The following is a 24,957-nucleotide window of genomic DNA, read 5'->3' as shown; positions in this document are numbered from 1 at the left end:
ATGCCAACCTTAGATGACATTCTAGAGCATATTGGGGAATTTGACTTGTTCCAGAAGCGAGCCTTCTTTGTCTTATGCCTGCTGTCTGCCTCCTTCACCCCTATTTATGTGGGTGTCGTCTTCCTGGGGTTCAGTCCAGAACACCGCTGTCTCAGTCCTGGAGTTGCTGAGTTGAGCAGCAGATGCGGCTGGAGTCTAGAAGAGGAGCTGAATTACACCGTTCCAGAGCAGGGAAGACATGGGGAGTCTTTCTCTAGTCAGTGCAGGAGGTACAACGTGGACTGGAACACAACTGGCCTCAGCTGCACAAACCCCTTAGAAAACTTCACTGGTTACGGCAACAGGAGCAGTATCCCGCTCACCACTTGTCAAGATGGCTGGGTTTACGATTCTTCAGGATCATCCATCGTGACTAAGGTAAGACTAATAAACAAGCAGCAACAGCCCATGGTTACCCAGCTATTTGCAAACTGAAAAAATCCCAGATAATAATTTTCTGAAGGAGGAAACACTTATGCCAGCTAATAGTCTCATCTCAGCGTGTGCATAGATGGAGTATAACTCCCAGTTACAATGGTAACACTAGACCTGGTTGAAGGGTACAAACAGTGATCTGTGAATATATTTGTGGGGGTAAATGGTAAGTACACTGTGCTATTATTTTCAGAGTCATATTACTAGTTTTTCAGGAGTAGTCAGAAGACTGGAAGTTTATTCATAAAATGTCCACAAATCCTGAAAGTTTCATTAATTTCCATACAAATGATTATGCACATTTCATCATTTGCTATTCTCTTGTTTAAATGTTTCAGTCATCTGTGCACGGGTCAGCTTTACAGATAGCATGAAAAGTTAGCAGCATTTAAAGCAAATACAAGTTAGTGAACTACTTTTCATGCTAAAATAGATGAAAACAAAAATCTGTGTCCAACTACATTTCAGAACAAAAATGGATTTTAATGTTGTTTTTAATAAACAGGGGGAAAGAGTGATATTTACCCCCAATATTTACTCAGAAAACTGCAAAGCTAATTTTTTGCACCAATTTTCACCCATTTTTTCAACACTGATAAGTTCCAAGGACATTTTAAACAAAATAAAAGCTTTACACATGACCTAGCTGACTGATCTTGCACATGAATAATAAATAATGTCAAAGACACAGTGAAGACAAAATTGGAAATATTTTACATTGGAAAATATTTACATATAACAAATACAGTAATAGATAATAGGGATAAGTTAAAAAAGAGCTGCAAACAGAGAAAAAGCCTACATTTGTCACATAACTAATTTGCAATAGATAATTCAACTGGCTCTAGTTAACATAGATGCCTCCCCTGCTCCATTCTTCAAGATGAGAATACAACCTGTAAGTGATCATCTGTCTTGAGCAGTTTCCAAAGTGAGCAAGTTGTAAGGGGGAAGGCGCCATGAAGACCTTTTAAGGTGAATTCCCCTCACAATTCCTCAGTTTCCCCAGCTGTAAGACGGAGGATAAATACTTTATCTCCTATGTAAAGCACTTTGAGATCTATTGATGAAAAATGCTACGTAAGAGCCTGATATTGTCACTATTAATGTAGACAAATATGTTGAAGAAATATGCTGAGAGTTGAATTTGTGCTGTCAACTCCAGAAAGCCAGACATCAAGTACTATAAAGAAGGAGACTAAGAATAGTCCACACACTATCATAATGCCAGTATACACAGTGAGATAAAGCTTGATCTGCATCGATGCTGCATTCCCTTTAGGCAATCTTCCCTTGAAAGAGGCAAAGATCCAGAGAAATAATTGGGAGCATGTTGGGAGGGTGTATGTCACAGGGCGAGAGGCTAAAGAGATTACAATGATTTAATTTGGAAGGGAGATGAGAAAAAGCATATGTGATGGATACTATAAAGCAGTGGGGAATGGTAAGAAGTCTTGGTGCATGCTTTATCCCTTCTCTTAAATGAGAATGTGAGAAAATACTGTTGAATTAAACACCAACACACATAAATAAAAGGGCGTGAGTTAAACATTGGGTAAAGTGGAATCTGTGGAACTCATGGCTGTAGGATGTTATTGAGGCAAAGAGCATAAGAATTTAAGAAAAGGTTACACATGGGCAAGAACAATATCTGCTCTTACATTGGCTAGGATAAAATTATATGGACGAAGTGTTCTAAGGATGGGGAGCAGAAAATAAGGACATCCCCCACCTAATACCTGGTCCTTTTCCTGTTTTGCCATTGACTTCAATGAGAGTAAAACTGTGCCTGAAATACAGTATTAAACATTCAAGGTTTTCACTTTCCTTTGATGCGTCTGGCATTGGCCACGGCTGGAGACAGCCCCTCAGCCTGGAGAGATCATTGATGAGAGACCAGCCTGAGCCTCAATTTAAAAGCTCGGTCTACAAACAACTATTTTTAGAGCATGAGCATGACCCCCGCTAGCCCAAGTCTGTTGACCCGGTCTGGGAGGCTGTGGGCTGTGTAGACATACCCTATGTTTCTGTTGCTCAGTGAGTCGCAGCAAAGTTACAGAGTACATGCTTGCTGTGAGTAAAAGTGAAGTAGACTCTGCCGCTGGGCTTTGTGCCCGTACTAATTAAGAGTTTGAGAGCAGGTTGCTCAGCTTCACTCTGGCAGGGCCCATTGTATCACACCTAAAGACTCTATTAAGCAACAAATATGAACCCACAGCCAGTAGCCCATGGATGCTCCCACAGACATTACTGTCTTCACAGCTGCCGGATTAAAGCTCAGTTCAGGAGCTCAGAGTTTAAAAATATCTTTACCTGCTGCTGAAAACTGCATTAGGCAAGCCTCCTAGTGTCCAGCAGCAGTGCAAACCCCCATGGTGCTACCTAGCCCTATAAGCCAATCTAAAACTAATGAAAGGCACCAGGGTGATACCACAGAACAGCCGGAAAATGTAATGTACTCCTAAATCAAAGCCATAAATGCTTAACTCCAAAGCAGAACTGATGGACACTTCCTCCATACAGAGTCACTACACATAGATGAGAATGAAGCCGAGTAACACCTCTGCAGCATCACACCATTTCAGTTGCTAGATAATTTGCAGTGAGCAAACCACCAAGTTTACAGGTTTGCCAAGATAAACTGATAGAGATTCAGACATTTTTCCAAATTTATCCAAAATTACAGGCAGATTAATTTTCTTAAGATTCCCTCCTCTTTCCCCCTGCACCCTCACCCTGAGAAGTAATTATGCTATTCAGAGAAATAATAGAAATCATAGAAATTTAGGGCTGGAAGGGACCTTGAGAAGTCATCAAGTCCAGCCCACTGTGCTAAGGCAGGACCAAGTGAACCTAGACCACCCCTGACAGATGTTTGTCTAATCTGTTCTTAAAAACCTTCAACGATGGGAATTCCACAATCTCCTTTGGAAGCTTATTGTAGATCTTAACTACACTTATAGTTAGAAAGTTTTTCCTAATATCTAACCTAAATCTCCCTCGCTGCAGATTAAGTGCATTAACTTCCTGTCCTACCTTCAGTGGACACAGAACAATTGAGACAGTCTTCTTTATAACCGCCAGTAACAAATTTGAAGACTTATGTCCTTCCGCCTCAGTTTTCTTTTCTCAAGACTAAACATGACCAATTTTTTTAACCTTTTCCTCATAGGTCAGGTTTTCTAAACCTTTTATCATTTTTGTAGCTCTCCTCTGGACTCTCTCCAATTTATCCACATCTTTCCTAAAGTGTGACACCCAGAACTGGACACAGTACTCCAGCTGAGGCCTCACCAGTGCCAAGTAGAGCAGGACAATTACCTCTGATGTCTAACATGAAACACTCCTCTTAATACACCCCTGAAACATATTAGCCTTTTTCACAACTGCATCACATTGTTGACTCATATTCAATTTGGGATCCACTATAATCCATAGATCCTTTTCCGCAGTATTACCCCCTAGCCAGTTATTCCCTATTTTGTTGTTGTGCGCTTGAGTTTTCCTTCTTAAGTGAAGTACACTGCATTTTCTTTATTGAATTTCATCTTTTTGATTTCTGACCAATTCTATAATTTGTCAAGGCTGTTTTGAATTCTAATCCTGTCCTCCAAATTACTTGCTACTTCTCCCAACTTGATGTCATCTGCAAATGTAATAAGTGCACTCTTCCATTATCTAGTCATTAATGAAAATATTGAATAGCACTGGATCCAGGACTGACCCTCCTATGCTGGACCCCACTAGATACACCTTCCCAGTTTGACAGCAAACCATTGACAACTACTCTTTAAATATGGTCTTTCAACCAGTTGTGCACTGACCTTACAATAATTCCATTGAGGCCACATTTCCCTAGTTTGCTTATGAGAATGTCATGTTTGGTTGCCAAAAGCCTTACTAAAATCAAGATACATCACATCTACTGCTTCCCCCCATCCATTAAGCTAGTAACTCTGTCAAGGAAAGAAATTAGGTTGGTTTGACATGATTTGTTCTGAACAAACCCATTTTGACTATTCCTTATAACTCTATTATCCTCTCAGCGCTTACAAATTGATGGTTTAATAATTTGTTCTGGTATCTTTCCAGGTACCGAAATTCGGATGACTGATCTATTATTCCCCAGGTCCTCTTTGTTCCCCTTTTTGAAGATAGATACAATGTTTGTCCTTTTCCAGTCCTCTGAGACCTCACCCATCCTCCTGGAGTTCTCAAAGATCATTGCTAACAGTTCCAAGATTGCTTCAAAAAAGGAGGATTTGTGGCACCTTAGAGACTAACAAATTTATTTGAGCATAAGCTTTCGTGAGCTACAGCTCACTTCATCAGATGCATTCAGTGGAAAATACACAGCTGCTACTCCGAAACCTGAAGATTGCTTCAGCTAGTTCCGGAAGTACCCTTGGATGAATTTCCATCAGGCCCTGCTGACTTGAATATATATCTAACTTATCTAAATACTCTTCAACCTGTTCTTTCCCTATTTTGGCTTGCATTCCTTCCCCACATAATGAATATTAATTGTGCTGAGTATCTGGTCATCATTAGCCTTTTTTAGTGAAGACTGAAGCAAAATAGGCAGTAAACACCTCAGCTTTCTTGATGTCATCAGTTGTTAGCTCTCCTTTCCCACTAAGTAGAGCATCTACACTTTCCTTTGCCTTTCTCTTACTCATAATGTATTTAAAGAACCTCTTTCTTATTGCCTTTTATCTCCCTTGTTAGGCGTAATTCATTTTTTGCTTTAGCCTTTTCTGACTTTGTCTCAACACATTTGTGCTGTTCTTTTGTACTTCTCCTTAGAAATTCATCCATGTTTCCACTTTTTGTAAGATTCCTTTTTGATTTTCAGGTCACTAAAAAGTTCCTGCTGGAGCCATATTAACCTCTTACTATTATTCCAATCTTTCCTTTCCATCAGGATAGCAAGTGTGCCTTTGATATTGTCTCCTTAAGAAACTGCCAGCTCTCCTGAATGACTTTATCCCTTAGATTTTCTCTCCATGGGATCTGACCTACCAGTTCTCTGAGTTTGTTAGACTCTGCTGCTCTCACTCCTTCCTTTCGTAGAATCCTGAAATCTATAATTTCACAGTCACCTTCCACCTTCAGATTTCCACCAATTCCTCCCAGGTAGTCAGAATCAAATCTAAAATGGCTGTCCCACTGGTTACCTCCTCAGCTTTCTGAAACAGAAAGTTGCCCCCAGTACATTTAAAGAACTTATTAGAAATTTTGCTTTTTGCTATATTACTTTTCCAACAGATATCTGCGTAGTTAAAGTCCCCTATTACTACCAGATCTTCTGGTTTGGACATTTCTGTTTGTTCTAGAAATGCCGCATCCACCTCCTTTTCCTGATATGGTGGTCTGTAGTAGACCCCTACCATGACATCACCCCTATTTTTTCTCTTTTTATCCCTACCCAGAGATTTTCAACTGGTATGGCTCTCACCTCCTTCTGGGCCTCAGAACAAGTGTATATATTCTTGATGTATAATGCAACACCTCCTCCCTTTTTTCCTGCCAGAACTTCTGGAACAAGCTATATCACTCTACAAGACCAATACTCCAGTCACAAGGTTTATCCCACCAAGCCTCTGTGACGTCAGTTGTCATAATTTATGTACTAATATTTCCAGTTCATCCTATGTATTCCGCATGTTCCTTGCATTTGTGTATAGATATCGAAGATGTTGAGCAGATTTTCCCCATTGATTTCTTTCTTGTTGCTCTTCTGACCCTTGTGAAAGTTCCTTCCCCACTCTGAACTCTAGGGTACAGATGTGGGACCTGCACGAAAGACCCCCTAAGCTTATTCTTACGAGCTTAGGTTAAACCCTGCCACCACCAAAGTGTTACACAAAGAACAGGGGAAGTGCCCACTTGGAAACATCTCCCACCAAAAAAAATATCCCCCCAAGCACTACACCCCCTTTCCTGGGGAAGACTTGATAAAAATCCTCATCAATTTACGTAGGTGAACACAGACCCAAACGCTTGGATCTTAAGAACAATGAAAAAGCAATCAGGTTCTTAAAAGAGAATTTTAATTAAAGAAAAAGTAAAAGAATCACCACATAGAGAATCCCTCTAGGTAAAACCTTAAGTTACAAAAAGACACAAACGTTCCATTCAGCACAACCTATTTTATCAGCCATTTAAAGAAAACAGAATCTAACGCATATCTAACTAGATTGCTTACTGACTTTTTACAGGAGTTCTGACCTGCATTCCTGCTCTGGTCCCGGCAAAAGCATCACACAGACAGAGAGAACCCTTTGTTCCCCCCCCCACCCCAGCTTTGAAAGTATCTTGTCTCCTCATTGGTCATTTTGGTCAGGTGCCAGCGAGGTTGTCTTAGCTTCTGAACCCTTTACACATGAAAGAGTTTTTCCTCTGGCCAGGAGGGATTTAAAGGTGTTTACCCTTCCCTTTATATTTATGACAACCCTATACTAACTTTGTCCTCCCAAACCGCTAGCCCTCTGTTAAGGTCACATATTTTTATGCTTACCTGTAGACCTTTGTCACCTACCCCCTTTGAACCCTAGTTTAAAGTTCTCCTCACTAGGTTGGCGACACAGTGTGAGGTGGAGTCCATCTCTCCCCAGCACACCTCCTTCCTGGAACAGCCTCCCAAGGGCGCAGGGTGCCAAGCCCTCCGGTCTGTGCAGCCATGCATTCATCTCCAGTATGCACGTGTCCCTGCCTGGGCCCTCACCCTTAACAAGGGCAGTATTTTTCTGGAAATTGATACAAATTGGACAAAATGTATTTCAGCTATGATGGTTAAAAGAATTGGGTCATTTCATTTCTGGACAATTTTCCTAATTTTGTGTGTGTGTGTGTGGTGGGTTCATCATATCTCAAAATGTCTGGGCCATGTCTAATGTTAGGGAGTGTCTGTCCTCCCTATTCTAATGCTGATGTGCCTCTGCAGTTTAACCTGGTGTGTGAGGACTCCTGGAAGCTGGATCTCTTTCAGTCTTGTGTGAACATTGGATTTTTTATTGGCTCCCTAAGCATCGGCTACATAGCAGACAGGTACATGTGGGATGAAACATTCACTTTGGGTATTTAACATTCATATTTTTAAACAGTTATGATTGAAGGGAAAAACGAACGCACTGAAAAACTAATTCAAAAGATCACTCAGTCCCTTAGAATAGAGTCATTTTTGGCAGCTAAAATATTTTATTTCCTAAAATATATGGTTCTGATCAGTGGATTTATATAATTGTCATTTCCCAGAAGCCAGGAGCGGAAGAGAGGGTGGATCACTGCAACTGCCATTTAGAAGCTTCAGTTAATGCAAAATAAGACTTCTTAGAGGTGTTAGTTCAAAGGAGTATATTAGACCTATTCATAGACTCAGCTGGTTTCTGGGCAAAATCCAAGGTGCTCATTTTGATCTATAAAGTTTTATGTGTTTTGTACCCTGGTTACCATAAAGACCACCTCTCCTCTTATGCAATGTTTGAGATCAGCTATAGTACTCCTCACTTGCCCCTGCAGTTCAGATCTGGAACACTGAAGGCCCCTAGGGCATTCTTAGGAGATGGACTTTGAGTCTGGAATTTCCTGTTGGCCTTGCAAAGCCCTGTTGGCTGACCCTTAGGACATAGTTCAAAATGACCTGCTTACGCAGGATTTGATGGAAGGGGGCATCTGAGTGACTTGAGCTGCTGATGTTTTTGAGGGGAAAAGAAATTTACTTTGGCTGTCATTTGTCACTCTGCTGTTTTTGTTAGTGTACATTTATTGGATTGGGATGTGGAGTTTTGACTGACGGTGCATTTTTATAAATAACTAAATAAAGAGTTCTCTATTAAACCAAACCAAAATGTCTTTCCAGCATTGTAATAAGCCTGTTTCTTTTGGAAACATTTGCTTTTGAATATCAGTGGAGCCATTAGGATACCAATGGAGAGACAGCTGCAGGCCCAATATGAAATTTCTGAGCACTATATCTGGGGAAGGATAATCAGAATGAGGCAAAAATTAGTGTCATTGAATAGGTCAATGGAGGTCATTGTAGTAGTAGGTCAACTACTGTAGCATAGAAGAACTATTACCGATCAATGTAGCGTAAGCCACCACAGGATGTTTCCAGAGCCCATTAGCCCGGCCAGTAAGTGTTTATGGTAAGAAAATGTGCAAACACATGGGTGAAAGCAGTCTGGAAGAACTCACCAAGATCATTGTAAAGGGAAAATCTTGGTGGAGGGGAACCACAAAGCAATTCCTGCCTTCATTAAAAGCAGCGGGGAAATCATGTGGGTAAAAGGAGATATAAGGACAGAGACTCTAGCTGTCGCCCCTCCACAGGCAAAAAAGAGGGCAATAACAGAAGAAAATAACAGCTCTTTCAATAGAATGAATTAAAAAAGTATTGCTTTGCAACCAGCATGACTCAGCCACGGGAAAGTTTGCTCTTCAGTTGTATTTTGCATGATGTAATGCATATAACGATCACAGATACATTTGTTTCTCTGCAGGTTTGGTCGTAAATTATGCCTTTTAATTACAATCCTTGTCAATTCCATTTCTGGAGTTCTCATGGCCTTTGCACCAAGCTACATGTGGATGCTGATCTATCGTTTCATACAAGGACTGGTCAGCAAGGGAGGCTGGTTAACAGGCTATGTACTGAGTAAGACGGATTGCAATTACCACTTCTGGGAATAAAGCCCCGGGTGTAGAAGTAGGGCTGAACAGATTTGTTCTAATACAGCTGAATGTAAGGAATTATTAGCTCACTGGGTAACACATTGAAAAATTAAGCTCATTTTATTCATTGAAAAACTGCAGTTCTATGCTCAAAACCAAGATTTATGTCAAAAATCACATTTTCTTTTCAGAGGTCACAATAGCAGGGTTTTCAGATCTAAAAACCTGGCGTTCTTCCTTAAGCCTTTGAGAAGCCTACGCATATTGGAATAAGACAGTTTTGGAAAATACTGTGCCTTCCCACATTAACAAGCATATGTTCAAATAAATACCCATATAGGGACATGGATTAATTGGAAATGCTGCCAAAGGCAGGTTACATTTTAAGGGTGTGCCTACAGCTGGAAGCAAGCCCAGGAAGACCCAGGGCTAGCCAGCTCAGTATGGATTGAAGGGGCTGGGTGGGCTTCTATTTGGGTGCCTTACCTGCGTCACTGGCCATGTCATAACTTCCACACTGCTATTTTTAGCATGCTAGCTCAAGCACATCTGTCTACCCAGGCTAGGAGACCCGCTCCCAGCTGCAGTGTACACATACCTGTACAGGCCGAGTGGGGCTGGCCTCAAAAGGTAGTGAGTAGTGTAGTGTCCAAATTGAATTTTTTGTTCACCAGACTTTTTGGGGTTCCATGACTTGAGACCGTATAAAAAACCGTATTTCCAGACAAGGTAAGGTTACTACATGACAATATTGTGCTCCCTCTTTACATTTAGAAAACCAAAGCACTTAAATGCTTTGTCCACATAACATGTTAATGGGTGAAATCCTGGCCCTACTGATGTCAACGGCAAAACTCCCCTTCACTTCAGTGAGGATGGGATTTCACCTGTTATTCACATCAAGTACAAAGAAACGCATATTTCGTCACAACCCAACACCCTTAACTCTGACACACAAATACTCTTCTTTCATCTGTAATCTCAAAATGAGAACATATCACCAAGCCCTTTCTGAAAAAAAGAAATCTAAAAATTAAATATGCACACAGTAATGATACTGAACAGCTTCTAATACAAGTCCACATAACCATACATCGACATCCATTAAACTGCATACACAACATTCTCAAGGAACATCAATTACAAGCTGTCTACCTCCTCCCCTGGCCCCCCTCACCCCTAAATCTACTGCCATTTTCCACTTAGCGGTATTCATTTAAAAAGGTAAATATTTAGATACCAAAATCATGGTTAGAAATTGACTGTGGTTTAGTAACATCCAAATTTTTCAAAGAGTCTCTGTAACAGAAGTTCGTGAAACATGACCAATTTGTAGAATTTGATTTTTAAATAGTTATTATACATTATTGAAGAGAACTCAGTTTAAAGTGCTGTTAAGGCTTCTAGATAGGACAGAAATTTTACAAGGTCATAAATTCTAGAATCTATTAAATTTTAAATGGTTTTAAATTAGGGGATCTAGGTTCTCCAATCTCTAAATTGATTTATCACTGATTATTTTCTACCTTGATTTGTGTTATCTTTTTAGTCACAGAATTTGTTGGCTTAAGTTATAGAAGGACAGTAGGAATTGTTTACCAAGTAGCCTTTTCTGTCGGACTCCTTGTACTCTCTGCTATTGCTTATATGATTCCTCACTGGAGATGGCTGCAGCTCACTGTTACTCTGCCAAACTTCTTCTTCTTGCTCTATTACTGGTAAGCACATTTATATTTCACCCAAGAGCAAAAATACAAAATGGAGATTTTAGTTTACAGTTTAAGCTCCTTTTGACAACCTTAGTTTATTGTTAGGGCTAGTCAAAAAGGTTTCAGCTGTAACATTTTACCATTGAAAAATGGGTTTTCACCAGGATTCAAATTTTTCACAGGAAAGGATCAATTTCTACAGAACTTTCCATTAGAAAAATCTAAATGAAACCTTCTTTTTCATGTCAGGTCGACATTAACTTGTGTGTCTACCAAAGCCACTGTGTTGACTCATGGTATTTGTAGTTTCAGGTCTCTCATTCCCTGGTTCTCCCATGGGCCATTCTTCTCCAACTGGACTACATCTCCCATGATGCATGGCAGTCTTTCTCTGCAGCTGAGCCATTGCAGTATATCATGGGAGTCCCATAAGAATCAATCACAGGAAAAGACCACCTTGCATCATAACAGATGTAGTTCAACCAGGGTGCATTGTCTATAGGAGATAATGAGGGCATGAAGAACCCAGAACAACTCACATAAGGCATCACAGTGGCAAAGGCAGACACATACACACTAATGTCAACATGAACCAAAACAAAATGTTTCAACTTTTTTGAATTGAAATTGTTTGGAACCTGTTCTTCAAAAACTTTTGATATTTTGACTTTTCTTCCTGATTCAGGATGAAAAGAAATGTTGAGATATTGGAGGTTCCCAGGGGATGGAAATTCCATTTTTCTATTAGATCTGCTTCTCACCTGATTAGACAGCTAACCTGAGATTTTAGAATATTCTGCACAAAAAAATCTACCATATCATGAATGCAGTGTTATGGTCAATCTAGCACTCAATGTTGTTAATGAGTAAAGAGGTTGTTACCTAACAATGTAAGACACTCTATTCCATTCTATCATCCATAGCAAGGGTGCTGCATCTCCAGCATCTTCTCCGTACATTCAGCCTCAGAATGGCAATAATAAAACATTAGCTACTAGGTCACTATTCTAGGCTTATTTAGAGATGGGGGCCAGGATTCAAATCCAGGTCTGAATTTTGCATGTCATCACACTCCTTCCAAACTTGGGTTTTTTTTAATCTAGAGGCCTCCGTTTGATCCATTAGAGAGCTATGGGCCAGCTGCAAAATTCAATACCACATTTGGGCTTGAACTCCCCACCACCCACTGTTACCTGATGCACAGAGTTCCAGGGTGTTTCTCTAGACCCATCTCTAGCTGTGATGTTTAACATTTGAAACATGGGTGTCTTTAAGTAGTGGGAAAGGTGAGGAAGGGGATTTGTAACTTTTCAAAAGTTACTCATTTAGTTTAAGAGCATATTTACTAGTACTACTCAATATTTTCATTAATGACTTGGATAATGGAGTGGAGAGTATACTTATAAAATTAGCAGATGACTTCAAGCTGGGAGGGGTTGCTATCATTTTGAAGGACAGGATTAGAATTCAAGACAACCTTAATAAATTGGAGCATTTGTCTGAAATCAACAAGATGAAATTCAGTAAAGACAAGTGCAAAGTACTCCACTTAGGAAGGGAAAGTCAAGTGCACAAATGCAAAATGGGGAATCACTGGCTATGCAGTAGTAGTACTGAAAAGGATCTGTGGGTTATAGTGGATCACAAATTGAATATATGTCAACAATGTAATGCAGATGAGAAAAAGGCAAATAGAATTTTGGGGAGTTACTAACTGGAGTATCATATATAAGACATAAGAGGTAGTTGTCCCACTTTATTCAGCATTGGTGAGGCCTCAGCTGGAGTACTGTGTCCAGTTTGGGGCCAAACTTTAGGGAAGATGTGGATAAACAGGAGAGAGTCCAGAGTAGAGCTACAAAAATGAGAAAAAGGTTTAGAAAATCTGAACTATGAGAAAAGATTAAAAAACTGGTCATGTTTAGTCTTGAGAAAAGAAGACTGACAGGGAAAGGGAGTGGAACCTGATAGCATCCTTCAAACCTAATCATAGAAATGTAGGGCTGGAAGGGATCCCTAGAGTTCATCAAGTCCAGCCCCTTGTGCTGGGGTAGGATCAAGTAAACCTAGACCATCCCTGACTTGTGTTTGTCCAACCAGTTCTTAAACAAATATGTTAGAAGGAGGACGGTGATCAGCTGTTGTCCATGTCCACTAAAGGTAGGGCAAGAAGTAATGGGTTTAATCTGCAGCAAGGGAGATTTAGGTCAGATATTAGGAAAAGCTTCCTAACTATAATGGTAGTTAAGCACTGGAAGAGGCTTCCAAGGGAGGTTGTTAAATCCTCATCACTGGAGGCTTTTATGAACAGGTTAGACATAGACCTGTCCAGGACGGTGTAGGTTCACTTGGTCCTGCCTCAGTTCAGGGTTTCATTAGATGACCTGCCGAGGTCCTTTCCAGCCCAACATTTTTATGATTCTGTTGGTTTAAAATGGCAGACAATAAATAAATAAAATAAATAAATGAATAGAACAAATCTGCAAACATTTTGTTGACTATTTCATCAGAATTTCAGCAAAAAAGTTTCATCACAATTTCACAATTTAGAAAAATGGCAGCCCCTTCTCGTATTTCTGGACAGCATTTTCTTACATTATTTCAAAATATAGCAAATGGTTTTTTTTCTAAAAGCCAGACGATGTCATCATAAACAGGAGAATCAAGTAAGAATAGAAAGTTTATTTTACCTCCATATTTGGCCTTCGTCTGACCACTGATGGAATATGTGTCTAGTTCTGACGTCCACAATTCAGGAAGAATGTTGATAAATTGTAGAGGGTTCAGAAAAGAGCCACAAGAATGATTAAAGATTTAGAAAACCTGCCTTATATTGACTGAGCTTCTTGAGTCTGTTTAACTTAGCCTTCTCTTTGTTAAGGGGTGACTTGATCACAGTTTATAAGTACCTACATGGGGAACAAATATTTAACAATGGGCTATTCAATCTACACAGATCCAATGGCTGGAAGTTAAAACTAGACAAATTCAGACTGGAAAAGAGATGCAATTTTTTTTTTAACAGTGAGATAAATAATCACTGGAACAATTTACCAAGGGTTGTGGGGTATTCTCCATCATTAGCAATTTTTAAATCAAGATTGAACATTTTTCTAAAAGATGTGCTCTAGGAATTATTTTGGGGGAGTTCTCTGGCCTATGTTATACAAGAGGACAGAGTAGATGATCACAGTGGTCCCTTGTGACCTTGGAAACGATGAAATGATGAACCTGAGAGTAGCTAAACATCCTCAACCCCCTTCCCCCATGGCTTCAGCTGGAGTTATGGGTGTTCTGTACCCCTTAATGTCCTATCAACAGAAACTCAATTTAGTTTGAATACACAGTGTTACAGTGACATATATTTTGTTTCCACGTACCTGTGCCTGGTTGCTTGTGTTGCAGGTGTCTGCCAGAGTCACCCAGGTGGCTGATAGCTCAACAGAGAAATGACAAAGCCATGAAAATTATTAACCGTATTGCCAAGGGAAATGGGAAAAAGGTGCCTCCCTCTTTACAGGTGATCATGTATTTTTTTCCTGGGTGTGTAATTACAAGCAAACAATGCTATATATTTAGGATTGCTCTGACTCCAGACCAGAAGCAAAATGACAAGCCAAAGTGCTGCAACTCTGCAAAGAGGAGTTGAGTGGTTGTCTTTTTGTGAAAGCCTCGGATATTAAAACAACTTTCTCACATGAATGGACACTCCTATAACTATTCCAATAGCCAAAATGAGTTCTTCCTCTTATAAAGTATCAAGCAGCATTCAACCAACCAGATCACATCTGACTGAACATTCCAAAGTATCTTTTATTCATTTATCATTTTTAAAAATAAATGTTGCTTCATTTAATGAGGTGGCTTTGGTACAGACAGCTGGGGGAAAGGGTGGGCTGTTTAAGTGTTCACAATTCCCCTCGGTTTTTGGTTACTTTGCAGACAGACTCTTAATTGGTAAATGAAAAATTCCAGAAACAATGATGTTTATGTTGATTCAATGAAAATAAACAAGGCCGAACTCCCCAGACTCTCACCCCCTAACCTCTTCCTTAATGTCCCTCTGGTTCTTTCCTAGAGTCTCAACCCTGAAGAGGAAGATGGGGAAAAGCTGAGCCCTTCATTTCTAGACCTGGTCAGAACACCTCAGATAAGGAAACATACACTCATTTTGATGTACACTTGGTAAGGAAGGGTAACACAGTTTTCATTTCAAAGCATTAGACCACCCCCAAGCCCTCCCACACATAGTTACTTTGGCTGTTTTCCCCATATGGCCCTTGACTGGCAATGCATCTTAATTCTTTGAATAATCTATCCCTTTGCAAACTTGGCTTCAGTTGGACTCTGCTCTCTGCCTAGGTTCACAAGCTCTGTTCTGTACCAAGGGCTCATCATGCACATGGGGATTGCTGGTGGGAACATTTATCTGGATTTCTTCTATTCTGCACTGGTTGAATTCCCAGCTGCCCTCATACTCATACTTACAGTTGATCGCATTGGCCGTCGCTATCCCTGGGCTGCAGCAAATCTGGTGGCAGGAGCTGCTTGCCTTCTTACAGCTTTCATCCCAGACAGTGAGTTACTCAAGTTTTTGTTAGTCTGTGTCACTGTTACCCCTGAGAGAGAGAGAGAGAGAGAGAGAGTGTATGTGTGTTCGTTCTTGTTCTGGAGAACTGAAAAGACCACTTTTGCTAGTGTAGTCCACATCAGTGTTGCAATTCAGTGGAAACAAATTATAGACATTTTCCCCACAAACATTGGTGAAGATAAAAATTACCAATAATTTTTCCCCTCTCTAATTGCTTTTTATAACGCAACTGTTGAAAAACGGGGCACATAATGGGCTAAATTTCCCAAATGGCATCAACTCAGCCTGTAAGTTTGCACATGCAAGTTCACAAGCACACTGTTTTGGGCAGCCATGTCTTTGCAAACCCCAAAGTTTGGATCTGCACACACACACAAAGAACTCGTACACACCTAATCTGATGGACAAGCCCAGTGAGAGACACCAGGCTCTTACAAGATTTAATATACTCTTTTATATGTATAGTCTCAGGTCTACTAGTCACTTAAGACATAATACATCCTCCCTGAAGTTTTACATACAGCCCAAAAACTGAGCTCAGCTGACAGAACAAACTCATTTTAAAACAGCGATCAGACACTTCATGGTTTATACGAGGAGGGAATGTAGGCTAATCAATTACATTTGTGGCTAGAGCTAGGACATCCTGAGTTCTAATCCTAGGTCCGTGTGTGTGACCCTTGGAGAAGTGACTATCTTTGTTGCTTTCATTTTACAAATAGGGAAACTAAGAGATCACTACTTACCCTACCTCCCAGGAGTATTGTGGGGGTCAGTTACTTTATGATTGTACAGTACACTGACAAATCTAAAATGCTTAAAATGCTCTGAAGTACTAGTATTGTAAACTGATATGGGGTGAAAGGAGAACCCATTCATAGCTGCCCCTGTGGGGTTCTTGTGCTGTATGGTTTTCACTAAATGCAATCTTTCACACTCTTTTATGACATGATCAGAAAAAAACAACCACCACTGTAATGCTAAGATGTGACTTCCTTCCAGATATCTATTGGCTAAAAATTACTACAGCTTGCTTGGGCAGAATGGGAATTACCATGTGCTATGAAATGGTTTGCCTAGTAAATGCAGAACTGTACCCAACATTTCTCAGGTGAGTACACCGTCTTCTATTAATCCAGCATACAAGGTGATGGCTAAGAGTGCAAAGTGTCTCTCTTTACTGATTCAAGGGTATCACAGAAACACGTTAGAGCCACAGACTGCACAGTAGAAAAAATAGAATAGTGTGTCTATCAAATGACAGAAGTTTCATTCAAAATTAAACAGTATAGCGAGCCACCTTAACCTATCCAAATGCATTGCATGGCCCAATGGAGCAGAGCTTCATGTAGAACATTCACTGCAAAAGTTGTTTCAAATACCACAAAACACAGGATTGGATTTGAGAATAATCACTCTATAGATGGATATTTAGCATCTAGGCCAGTGACGTGAAACACTTTTGGCACTGGCTGATTTTAAGACTGATTCAGGACTATAGCTATGGTGATGCCGAAAGGCTACCCCCAGAAGATGGCGAAAAAGGAGCCAATGAAGAATGAAAAAGCTGCAGCATCAGAGATCTAGTGGACGCAAGCCAGGAGAGAATGATTGGGGCCTGAGGATTGCCAATGGAGGCTGGCTGGAGGCTATTGCTACAGGAGGGGAAGCTGCTGGCCATGTAGTGCCCAAACAAAGTGATTTTGAATTTACGAAATACACCAAAAAAAAAAATGTCAAACAATGTGAACAGCAGCCCGATAACCAGCAACTAGCACGCCATGGTGCCATAAGACACCCAGGTTCTGTTCTCTGCCCTTGCCTCCTTCTCCCTCAGTTCACACTACTTGGAGGACAGTGCCACAGACTAAAGGTGGCAGGTTTCTGAAGTGTATGTCACAAATCATTTCAACGCCTCCTCTGCCTCATCCTTTTCCCCTCCCCTCCAAAAAAAACTGATTAAATGAAGGTATTATACAAGGAAGAACAGAAAACCTACAGGACATTTGTCCATCTCTTAGAGTGTTTTTTGTAGTGCTTTATCCAGTCTAGATTTATATCTTCAAAACCATGGGGCTTCCATTGTACCACCTAAGGAACACTTGCATTTCCTAGTACATCTCACTGGAAGATTTGCCTGACGTTTCACCCTTTTTTTTATTAACTGCATCCTATTACTCTTGGTTATTATTAGCCCAATCAGAGGTGAACTTTTTAAAGTTCCTTTTTATTATTTTATTTCCTCACCAATCTTTGCAACTCTTCCCAATTTATATCATCGGTGAATTTCGTTAACAAGATATTTCTCCCCTCTGCCCAGATCATTAATGAAGATGTTAAATAAGATCAGGTCTCAGACCAATGCCTAGTGCACAAACCAATTCCTAAGTTCTTCTGGACAGCCCACTAGTGCCTACTATGTTCTCATTATATCCCGGTGGGGACTTACCATTGCAATATGCAACAGATTAGGCACATCCCTCCTAGTATTGTTAACAGGAATGGCTTGCCTACTCTTCTGTATGCATTGCTAAAAATGTTTAAGTGAATAGCTGCAGAATGCTTTTTAAACAAATTAATAATGGGGGAACATTTCATGTACATATATTTTCTAGGAACCTGGGAGTACTTGTCTGCTCTTCCATGTGTGATATTGGTGGGATCATAACTCCATTCATTGTCTACAGACTGGCAGAGATCTGGCATGAGCTGCCACTTGTAGTTTTTGGTAAGAGTTCTGTATTGTAGAGTGACTGTATTTACTATATGCAGTGTTGTTGGAGCCGTGTTGGTCCCAGCCTATTAAAGAGACAAGGTGGGTGAGGTAATATCTTTTATTGGACCAACTTCAGTTTGTGAGAGAGACAAGCTTTCAAGCTTACACAGAGCTCTTCTTCAGGTCTGGGAAAAGTACTCAGAGTTACAGCTGCACAATCTGTTCAACCTTTTATATAGCAGTGACACCGAGTTAGTTTCCCAGACCTGAAGAAGAGCTCTGTGTAAGTGCAAAAGTTTCTCTCTCACCCACAGAAGTTGTCCAATAAACAATATTACCTCACCTACCTTGTTTCTGTATTTACTATGTCCTAGGCAAATTATTCCCATGGTTAGTTGCCCTCAACATAAAAAAAATTGTATCTTATTTCTAGCTGAATTTGTCTAGCTTCAGCTTCCATCCATTGGATCATGGAATGCTTTTGATCGATAAAGAGCACACTACCATCAGAAATCTCTTCCCCATGTAGGTACTTAGAGACCATGAACCAGTGAGTCGCCTCTTAACCTTTTCCATTAGTTCTAAAAGGAGCTGAATTTATTCAGTGTATCTCAGCATGACAGATTTTTCCAGACCTCAAATCACTCTCGTAGCACTTTTTAGAACCTGCTCCAATTTATCAACATCCTTTTTAAAGCATGGACAGAAGGGGACACTTCCCCAGGTGATTTACGCAAGGTAGAAAGTCTGTGGCAGAGCAGGGAATTGAATCTTGGTCTCCTAAGTCAGCATCCTAACCATTCAACCATGCTTCCTTACCTCTTGGCCTACTGGGCTGTCCATGAATACTGGCCAGTTGCTTCCATGAGTCCTTAAGTGAGGGAAACAGCCAATTCACCCCAGCCTACTCCCCACAGCAGCCAGTGATGATTCTCCAAAGGACTCCAAGCCCTAGATATGGCTAAGGAAAACACTATAGTTCCCTAGCACTCAAGCAACAATGTTGGAGGTGTATCCAGCTCATGGAACATTTAACAGACAGCGTGTGCAGCAGCAGACGAGACTCTGCCACACTTCATGGAAAGTGGGTGGTCTGAAGGATTTAGGATGGGTGGTTATGGGAGGGAAGGAACAGATTGCCTAGGCAAAGGGATGGAGTCGGAGTGAGGTCTCCTCATTCGCTAATTGTGTAAGAGAACTTTCCTAGTAGACAATATTGTGCACTAGGAGATATGGTGTATTTTTCCCTATTGTTCTCATGACAGAAAGATTCACTAAATGTCATGGCTCATGAAATGCCCTGAATCGCTTAATTTTCTTTCACTGTTGGTTCAGTGTTGGAGTTTTGTTTGAGATGATTGCAATATGTTAGATACACCAGCTAAATTAGGTTAGGCCTTCACCACTGGCACATGGTCCCGAAGGGGTCAGACCCCCGTGGAGGACGGATGTAGCAGAGTGCCACCCCTTCCCTTTCCAAGTTCCTCTGCCAACAAGTGGGGAAGAGGCAGCTGGTGGCACAGGAGCATCCCCTCACCAGAGGAATTCTCAGCTGGCCTGCTGGAGCCAGAATCTGGCTCCTTTGTACCCTCTGAGGGGTGCAGGGGCTAAGCCACATCTGAGATAGTGGCCCAGCCTCTCTTTTCTCATCTCAGAAGGGCCTCGGTAATAAGAGCAGTGCCTACTGAAAAAATGGAACTTGGATAAAACCCAGAAGCCATTTGCTTTTCTTTAAAGCCTTCTTACTCATTCAGCAGAGGCAGCTTTGACTCAAATTCATAATCATTGCTGCAAATGAATATTAAACCATGTAATGCTCACTTTGTATTTTGTATCAAATTTAATCCTTTTGCATGATCTTTGTTCCAAGCTGTGGTTGGTTTAATCGATGGTGGACTAGTGCTGCTCCTACCTGAGACCAAAGGGAAAACTTTGCCTGAAACCATAGAAGATGCTGAAAACATGCACAGGTACAGTACCATCCAGCCTGAGAGAAATTTGTATCAAACCTTCTTAACAAAATCTGCCTCAGAACAACGTTTCATTGTACATCCCTGGAAGGATCTGTTGTTGGTCTTCTTTGCAGCCCCAGAAATGCAGAAGACTGCAGACACAGTGTAATACCTGAAAAGACTACGCAAAGTTTTTCCACTGGGTTGGCAGGATAGCAGATTTTAAATTATACCATTTTATTTAATCCAGGCTCCCAGTGTCATTGCTATTCTTAGGCTTGTTTTAACAAAATGTGGAGAGGGTGGAATCCTTATTCCTAAGTATTCCAATAAATTTGTAGTGGTTTGGCTAGTTTGTGTGTTAAATGTAACATGTCGTACCACACCCACATCAGGAGTCACAGTGATACAGTATTTCACAACTACAAAATATTGGCATCTGTTTTTGTTTTTCCCAATGGTCCACTTTATGGTTCAGATCATTTTGAGTTGCCATCCCCTTCTCTCTACCAAACATTTTGTTATTTTCAGATTGTTTGTTGCTGCAATCGCAAAGCACTACAGTGCTTCCTGCCTACCAGGATTCCAAGAACAAATAATAGAGGTCATTAGCTGGCCTTTGGATAGCAGTATCACGGCTACCATGCATGATCTACTCGAGCTGTACACAAGTATATATCTGAAAGGAAATTTGTTTTACGTGGAATTTGAAACGCTGTGACCTTGACGTTGGCTGTTCAATACAGTGACATGCGTTACATACTGAGAGGCAGCAAACTTTTGTCTGTAGGTATGTGGAATGAAGTCTTTGCTGTCACGGCAATAGCAGCGGTCATGGATAAAAGGGAACAGTGAAGAGCTAGAGGTGACTTTTGAACCCAGGGCTTAATTCAGTGCCATGTCTTTGTAGTAGGAAAGGGCCTTGGCAGTGAGTTTTGGCAGCCAATTCACCTTTTCTACCACCAGGAAAAAAGTTACATAAAAGAGGCAAAGGCAGCAGTCCTAGGGAAAAGCTGGACTAGCATAAGGTACATTGGCTGGGTTCAGAGTTCACATCTCATTTTGTTCAGTGACAGGGAAATCACACTCAAGCCGAGGTCATAGCTGTGCAAGGTAAAGTCAGGTTCTTGTTTGGCTTATTTAATTGCCCTTATGCAGGGCAAGGAGTTTGGGGGAAACGGTCCCTAATTACATTTGATATAGTTTAGACACTGCTTGACATATCCTTTCCACTCAGAATACTAATGGATGCCAACTTAAAATGTGCCGTAAGTGTAGTAGGGCCGGTTTACCATGTGTTTTCCACTTTTTATATGCATTTGTGCAAATAAAATAGTTGCTCAAATGCTCACGGACCGCTCCCATTTAAAAAAGAACAAGCAAGACTGAAGCCAATGTGTGCAAATACTCCTGGAAAACACAGCGTAGTATTCACCCAGCCCATGTTCATGCGCTCTCTCTCTCTCTCTCTTTAAACCCTACGGGCCAGTTTCTCAGCTGCTGTAAACTGGCATCTCTCCATTGACATCAGCTGAGAATGTGGCGCTATTCACTTCCATTTAGGCACGGCTGTGGCTGATGGGGAAAGAAGAGAATAAGGAGAAGGAACAAGCAGATAGTGGTGAATTTGACCCTCCAAGAAGCTATTCATATGCCATGATGATTAAATGGCAACGTCGGCATATCTCTGAAATAGGAAGCTGGGACTGGCAGGCTGCCTATGATTGGGGTTTCCTGACTCTTTGCACTATAAGACCCTGGTTTTAGTTGTTTGTAACTTGGCCAAATTTCGGGGAGAAATGATTCAGCCATTTCCAAGAATGAAGCTAGTGGGGAACATTTTGCCCATGTTAAAAAATTCTTGTACCCTCTCTTTACAAAGCTCTATCATCCCCATGCTTTGGGGCAAGGAATTTGGTAGTGGTGGCCTTTGTGTCAAGGACAGGCCTTGTGCTGTTCCGAGGAAAATCTGCCCAAATGCGGCCAAATTATAAGTCTTTGAAAAACTGCAGTTTGCACATGCTCTGTTGAGACTCTCAAGTAAATTCCCCAAAGATTCGGTTTGCACTGGGCATGCTTCAGCCTGGGGCCAAGCAGGACTTTTGCTGCACTTGCAGCTCTGAGCTGCTGTGGGGCTGGGCCAGGCCCCAGCACCTGAACTGAGAGTAAGGACCCTGACTTTCTGAGCTCTCAGTGAAGGTGCTCAAGAAGGTGTTTGATTCAAATGCAACGGGGACAAAAGCCAGACAAAAAAACAGATTCAGAGGGAACAAAAGCAGTGGTTGTAGATTAGGACAAGGAACCCTGGCTGGGGAGACTGTCTGAGCAAGGAGATGGGGCTGGAAGTGGGGTCTTGGGGGACTGGGAGCCAGTAGATGGTGGAAGATGGATTGTCTGGGCAGGGCGACTAGGCCTGAGAAACAGTCAGGGTGAAGAGAAGGTGGTGAGGAGAGAGATCTGATGAGTAGCCAGAGGAAAACTGGGACTGGCTGGGCAAAGAGACTGGGACAAGGAAACAAGGGAAGGACTCAGAGATTAGACAAGGAGCCCAAGAGTAGGGAAATAGGGAGTGGGAGTCAGTGTGGATGGGGAATATGTGGAGGCAATTGGAGCCAATATGGGGTAGAGAGGCATATTGGTTTAGAAGTTGGGCGGGGAGACTGGGATTGGCTAGGCAAGGGCGGGGTCAGGAGAGGTGAAACTAGGATATACTGGGCACATAGACTGGAACTAGGATGAGAAGCCTAAAGAATGTAAACTCAGATTAGCTAGGTAAGGAGAATGGAACTGGTGCAAGGAGTCGAGGGTGGGAAATATATAGGACTAGCATGGGGCAGGCTGGAGCATGTGAGGCTGAAGGGATCACATGGGGGGGGGAGAAGGGGTAGAGGGGGAATTGGCAGAAAAGTCTGTGCCCTCTAGAGCCTGGAATGGAACGGAACCCAAGATTCCCAAGTCTCACCATTTCTTTGCTCTCAGCAAATACTGTGAAACCCCCTGGCAAAGTGTGTGGCTCAATCACCTTCCAGTGATTGTCCACAAAGGATAACGTCTCTAAACAAATTAATATGTGATCATGTAATTAAAGACAGACAATCTCATAATGCATAGGCACAAGGGGCCAAATTAAGGTTCCACAGGCAAATTTCCTAAATTTTGCGTGGTTAACTTTGCAACCTGAATGCTCTTTTAACTTCGTGTGTGTGTGTGTGTGTGTGTGTGTGTGTAATATAGCTATATATGTGAAAACAAAGTTAGTAGTTTCTCAGTAGCTGGAGCTACTTTTTATCATGTATACAGTTTCATAAATTAAGATAAGAAGAGACCATTAGATCTTCAAGTCTGAGGCCCTGTGTATCAGAGGCGATGGAATCTCATCCAGTTACTTCTGTACTGAGCCCAGTAACTTGTATTTGGTTAAAGCAGATCTTTCAGAAAGGCATCTAGGCTTGAAGACCTCAAAAGATGGAGAATCCGCCACAACCTTTGGCAGCTTGTTCCAATGTTAAATCACCTTGTTAAAACTTGATGCCATATAATAGACAAAAAAATGCAAAAAACCCCAACCTTTCTACTTACATATATTTTTGCTCAGACAGAACTCTAGATAAAAATCTATGCTTTATAAAACATCCCAGGGAATTATTTCTCTCAGCAACACAAAACACTGCTTAAATTAAACAGTAACACCAGCAAAATTGGTTGGTGGTAACACCAGCAAAATGGAGGAAAAATCAGAAAGTAAAGGCTAACACACTATTGATAGCTCTAGCATTTGTGCTGAATGTCAGTCCTCAGTTGGCATTTCCTGCATTTTGTTGGCTTGATCACAAATCACTTTTAAAAAACAGTTTTCTCCGCCAATCCATATTTAATTGCATACAATGTGTACTCCAAAGCAGTCACAGGGGAGTGTGGGAAAAGGTGTGTAGCCTAGCTGGGAAGTTTGAATACATTCTTTACAACTTGGTGCAAACTTACAGTCCTTTAAATGAAAAGCACCTGGTTGTTTCTTATAAAGGCCTATATTTTGCTATGAAATAGACAATGCAAGGGGACCTTAGAACAGTCTGATTCCTTTGCAGGTTAGTTCCTCTGTTTTTGTCTGGAAAAGAATTCAGAGATTCGGTTTTTTTATTTGCCAACCACAAACTAGTTTTTCATTTAATTTAATCAGAGTAGAAGATATTCTTCTTTTTGTTCCTTGGGGGAGCACCTGTTGTTTTCCTTATTCCTCCCAATTGTCTTTTCTGTTTTGTTTCCACAGACAAAGAAAGCGCAAAAAAGAAGTGATTTACGTGCATGTTTCAACAACAGAAGTTGCACCTAATTAAATTAAAGAGTTGCTTCTCCCAGGGCCAGCCTTTGATGACACATTAATAGACTGAAAACAGAACATTTATATGACACACACCATCTACTGTCATAATTTCTTTATTCTGCTCTAATACTTGCTACACATCCTTAAGACAACAGACCACTAGTTATCATCCACAGAGCTGCATCTGTGACATACATCTGTCTTCCACCACTGATCATTGCTACTATCTGTAGCTCAGTCCAGGACACTTAGACCATGTCTACACTATCACTTACGTTGGCAAAATTTATGTTGCTCAGATGTGTGAAAACACACATCCCCCTCCCCCGAGCAACATACATTTCACCAGCATAAGTGGCAGCGTGAAATCTGCCGCTGCCCCAGCTACCGCTGCTCGTAGGGGTGGTTGTGTTATGTCGACAGGAGAGCTCTCTCCCATCGGCATAGAGCGGCTACATGAGTGATCTTACAGCAGTGAAGCTGCATCAGTACTGCTGTAAGCTCCCTAGTGTAGACAT

At 41.2% G+C, this 24,957-nt stretch overlaps 1 protein-coding gene across 1 annotated transcript; it reads left to right on the top strand.

The window, feature by feature from the left end:
- LOC144262158 (solute carrier family 22 member 2-like) lies at positions 1-24,452 on the top strand. The gene is made up of 11 exons (XM_077811805.1): positions 1-417; positions 7,421-7,524; positions 8,979-9,133; positions 10,700-10,868; positions 14,265-14,379; positions 14,938-15,044; positions 15,222-15,436; positions 16,453-16,561; positions 18,066-18,178; positions 20,037-20,136; positions 24,386-24,452. Exons 1-11 carry the CDS (start codon positions 1-3, stop codon positions 24,450-24,452), a joined length of 1,671 nt encoding a protein of 556 aa, XP_077667931.1.
- Positions 24,453-24,957: the final 505 nt, after the last annotated feature.

This window comes from Eretmochelys imbricata, chromosome 3 (genome assembly GCF_965152235.1).
Source record: "Eretmochelys imbricata isolate rEreImb1 chromosome 3, rEreImb1.hap1, whole genome shotgun sequence".
In the NCBI taxonomy this organism is placed as follows: Eukaryota; Metazoa; Chordata; order Testudines; family Cheloniidae; genus Eretmochelys; species Eretmochelys imbricata.
This window is presented reverse-complemented; position numbering and strand designations above follow the sequence as displayed.

Excerpts from the sequence above, each read along its gene's own strand:
- LOC144262158 (XM_077811805.1), top strand. The coding sequence starts at position 1 with ATGCCAACCTTAGATGACATTCTAGAGCATATTGGGGAATTTGACTTG. Across the intron at positions 7,525-8,978 it reads ATCGGCTACATAGCAGACAG|GTTTGGTCGTAAATTATGCC; the intron begins GTACATGTGGGA and ends GTTTCTCTGCAG. Across the intron at positions 18,179-20,036 it reads GCTGCCACTTGTAGTTTTTG|CTGTGGTTGGTTTAATCGAT; the intron begins GTAAGAGTTCTG and ends CTTTGTTCCAAG.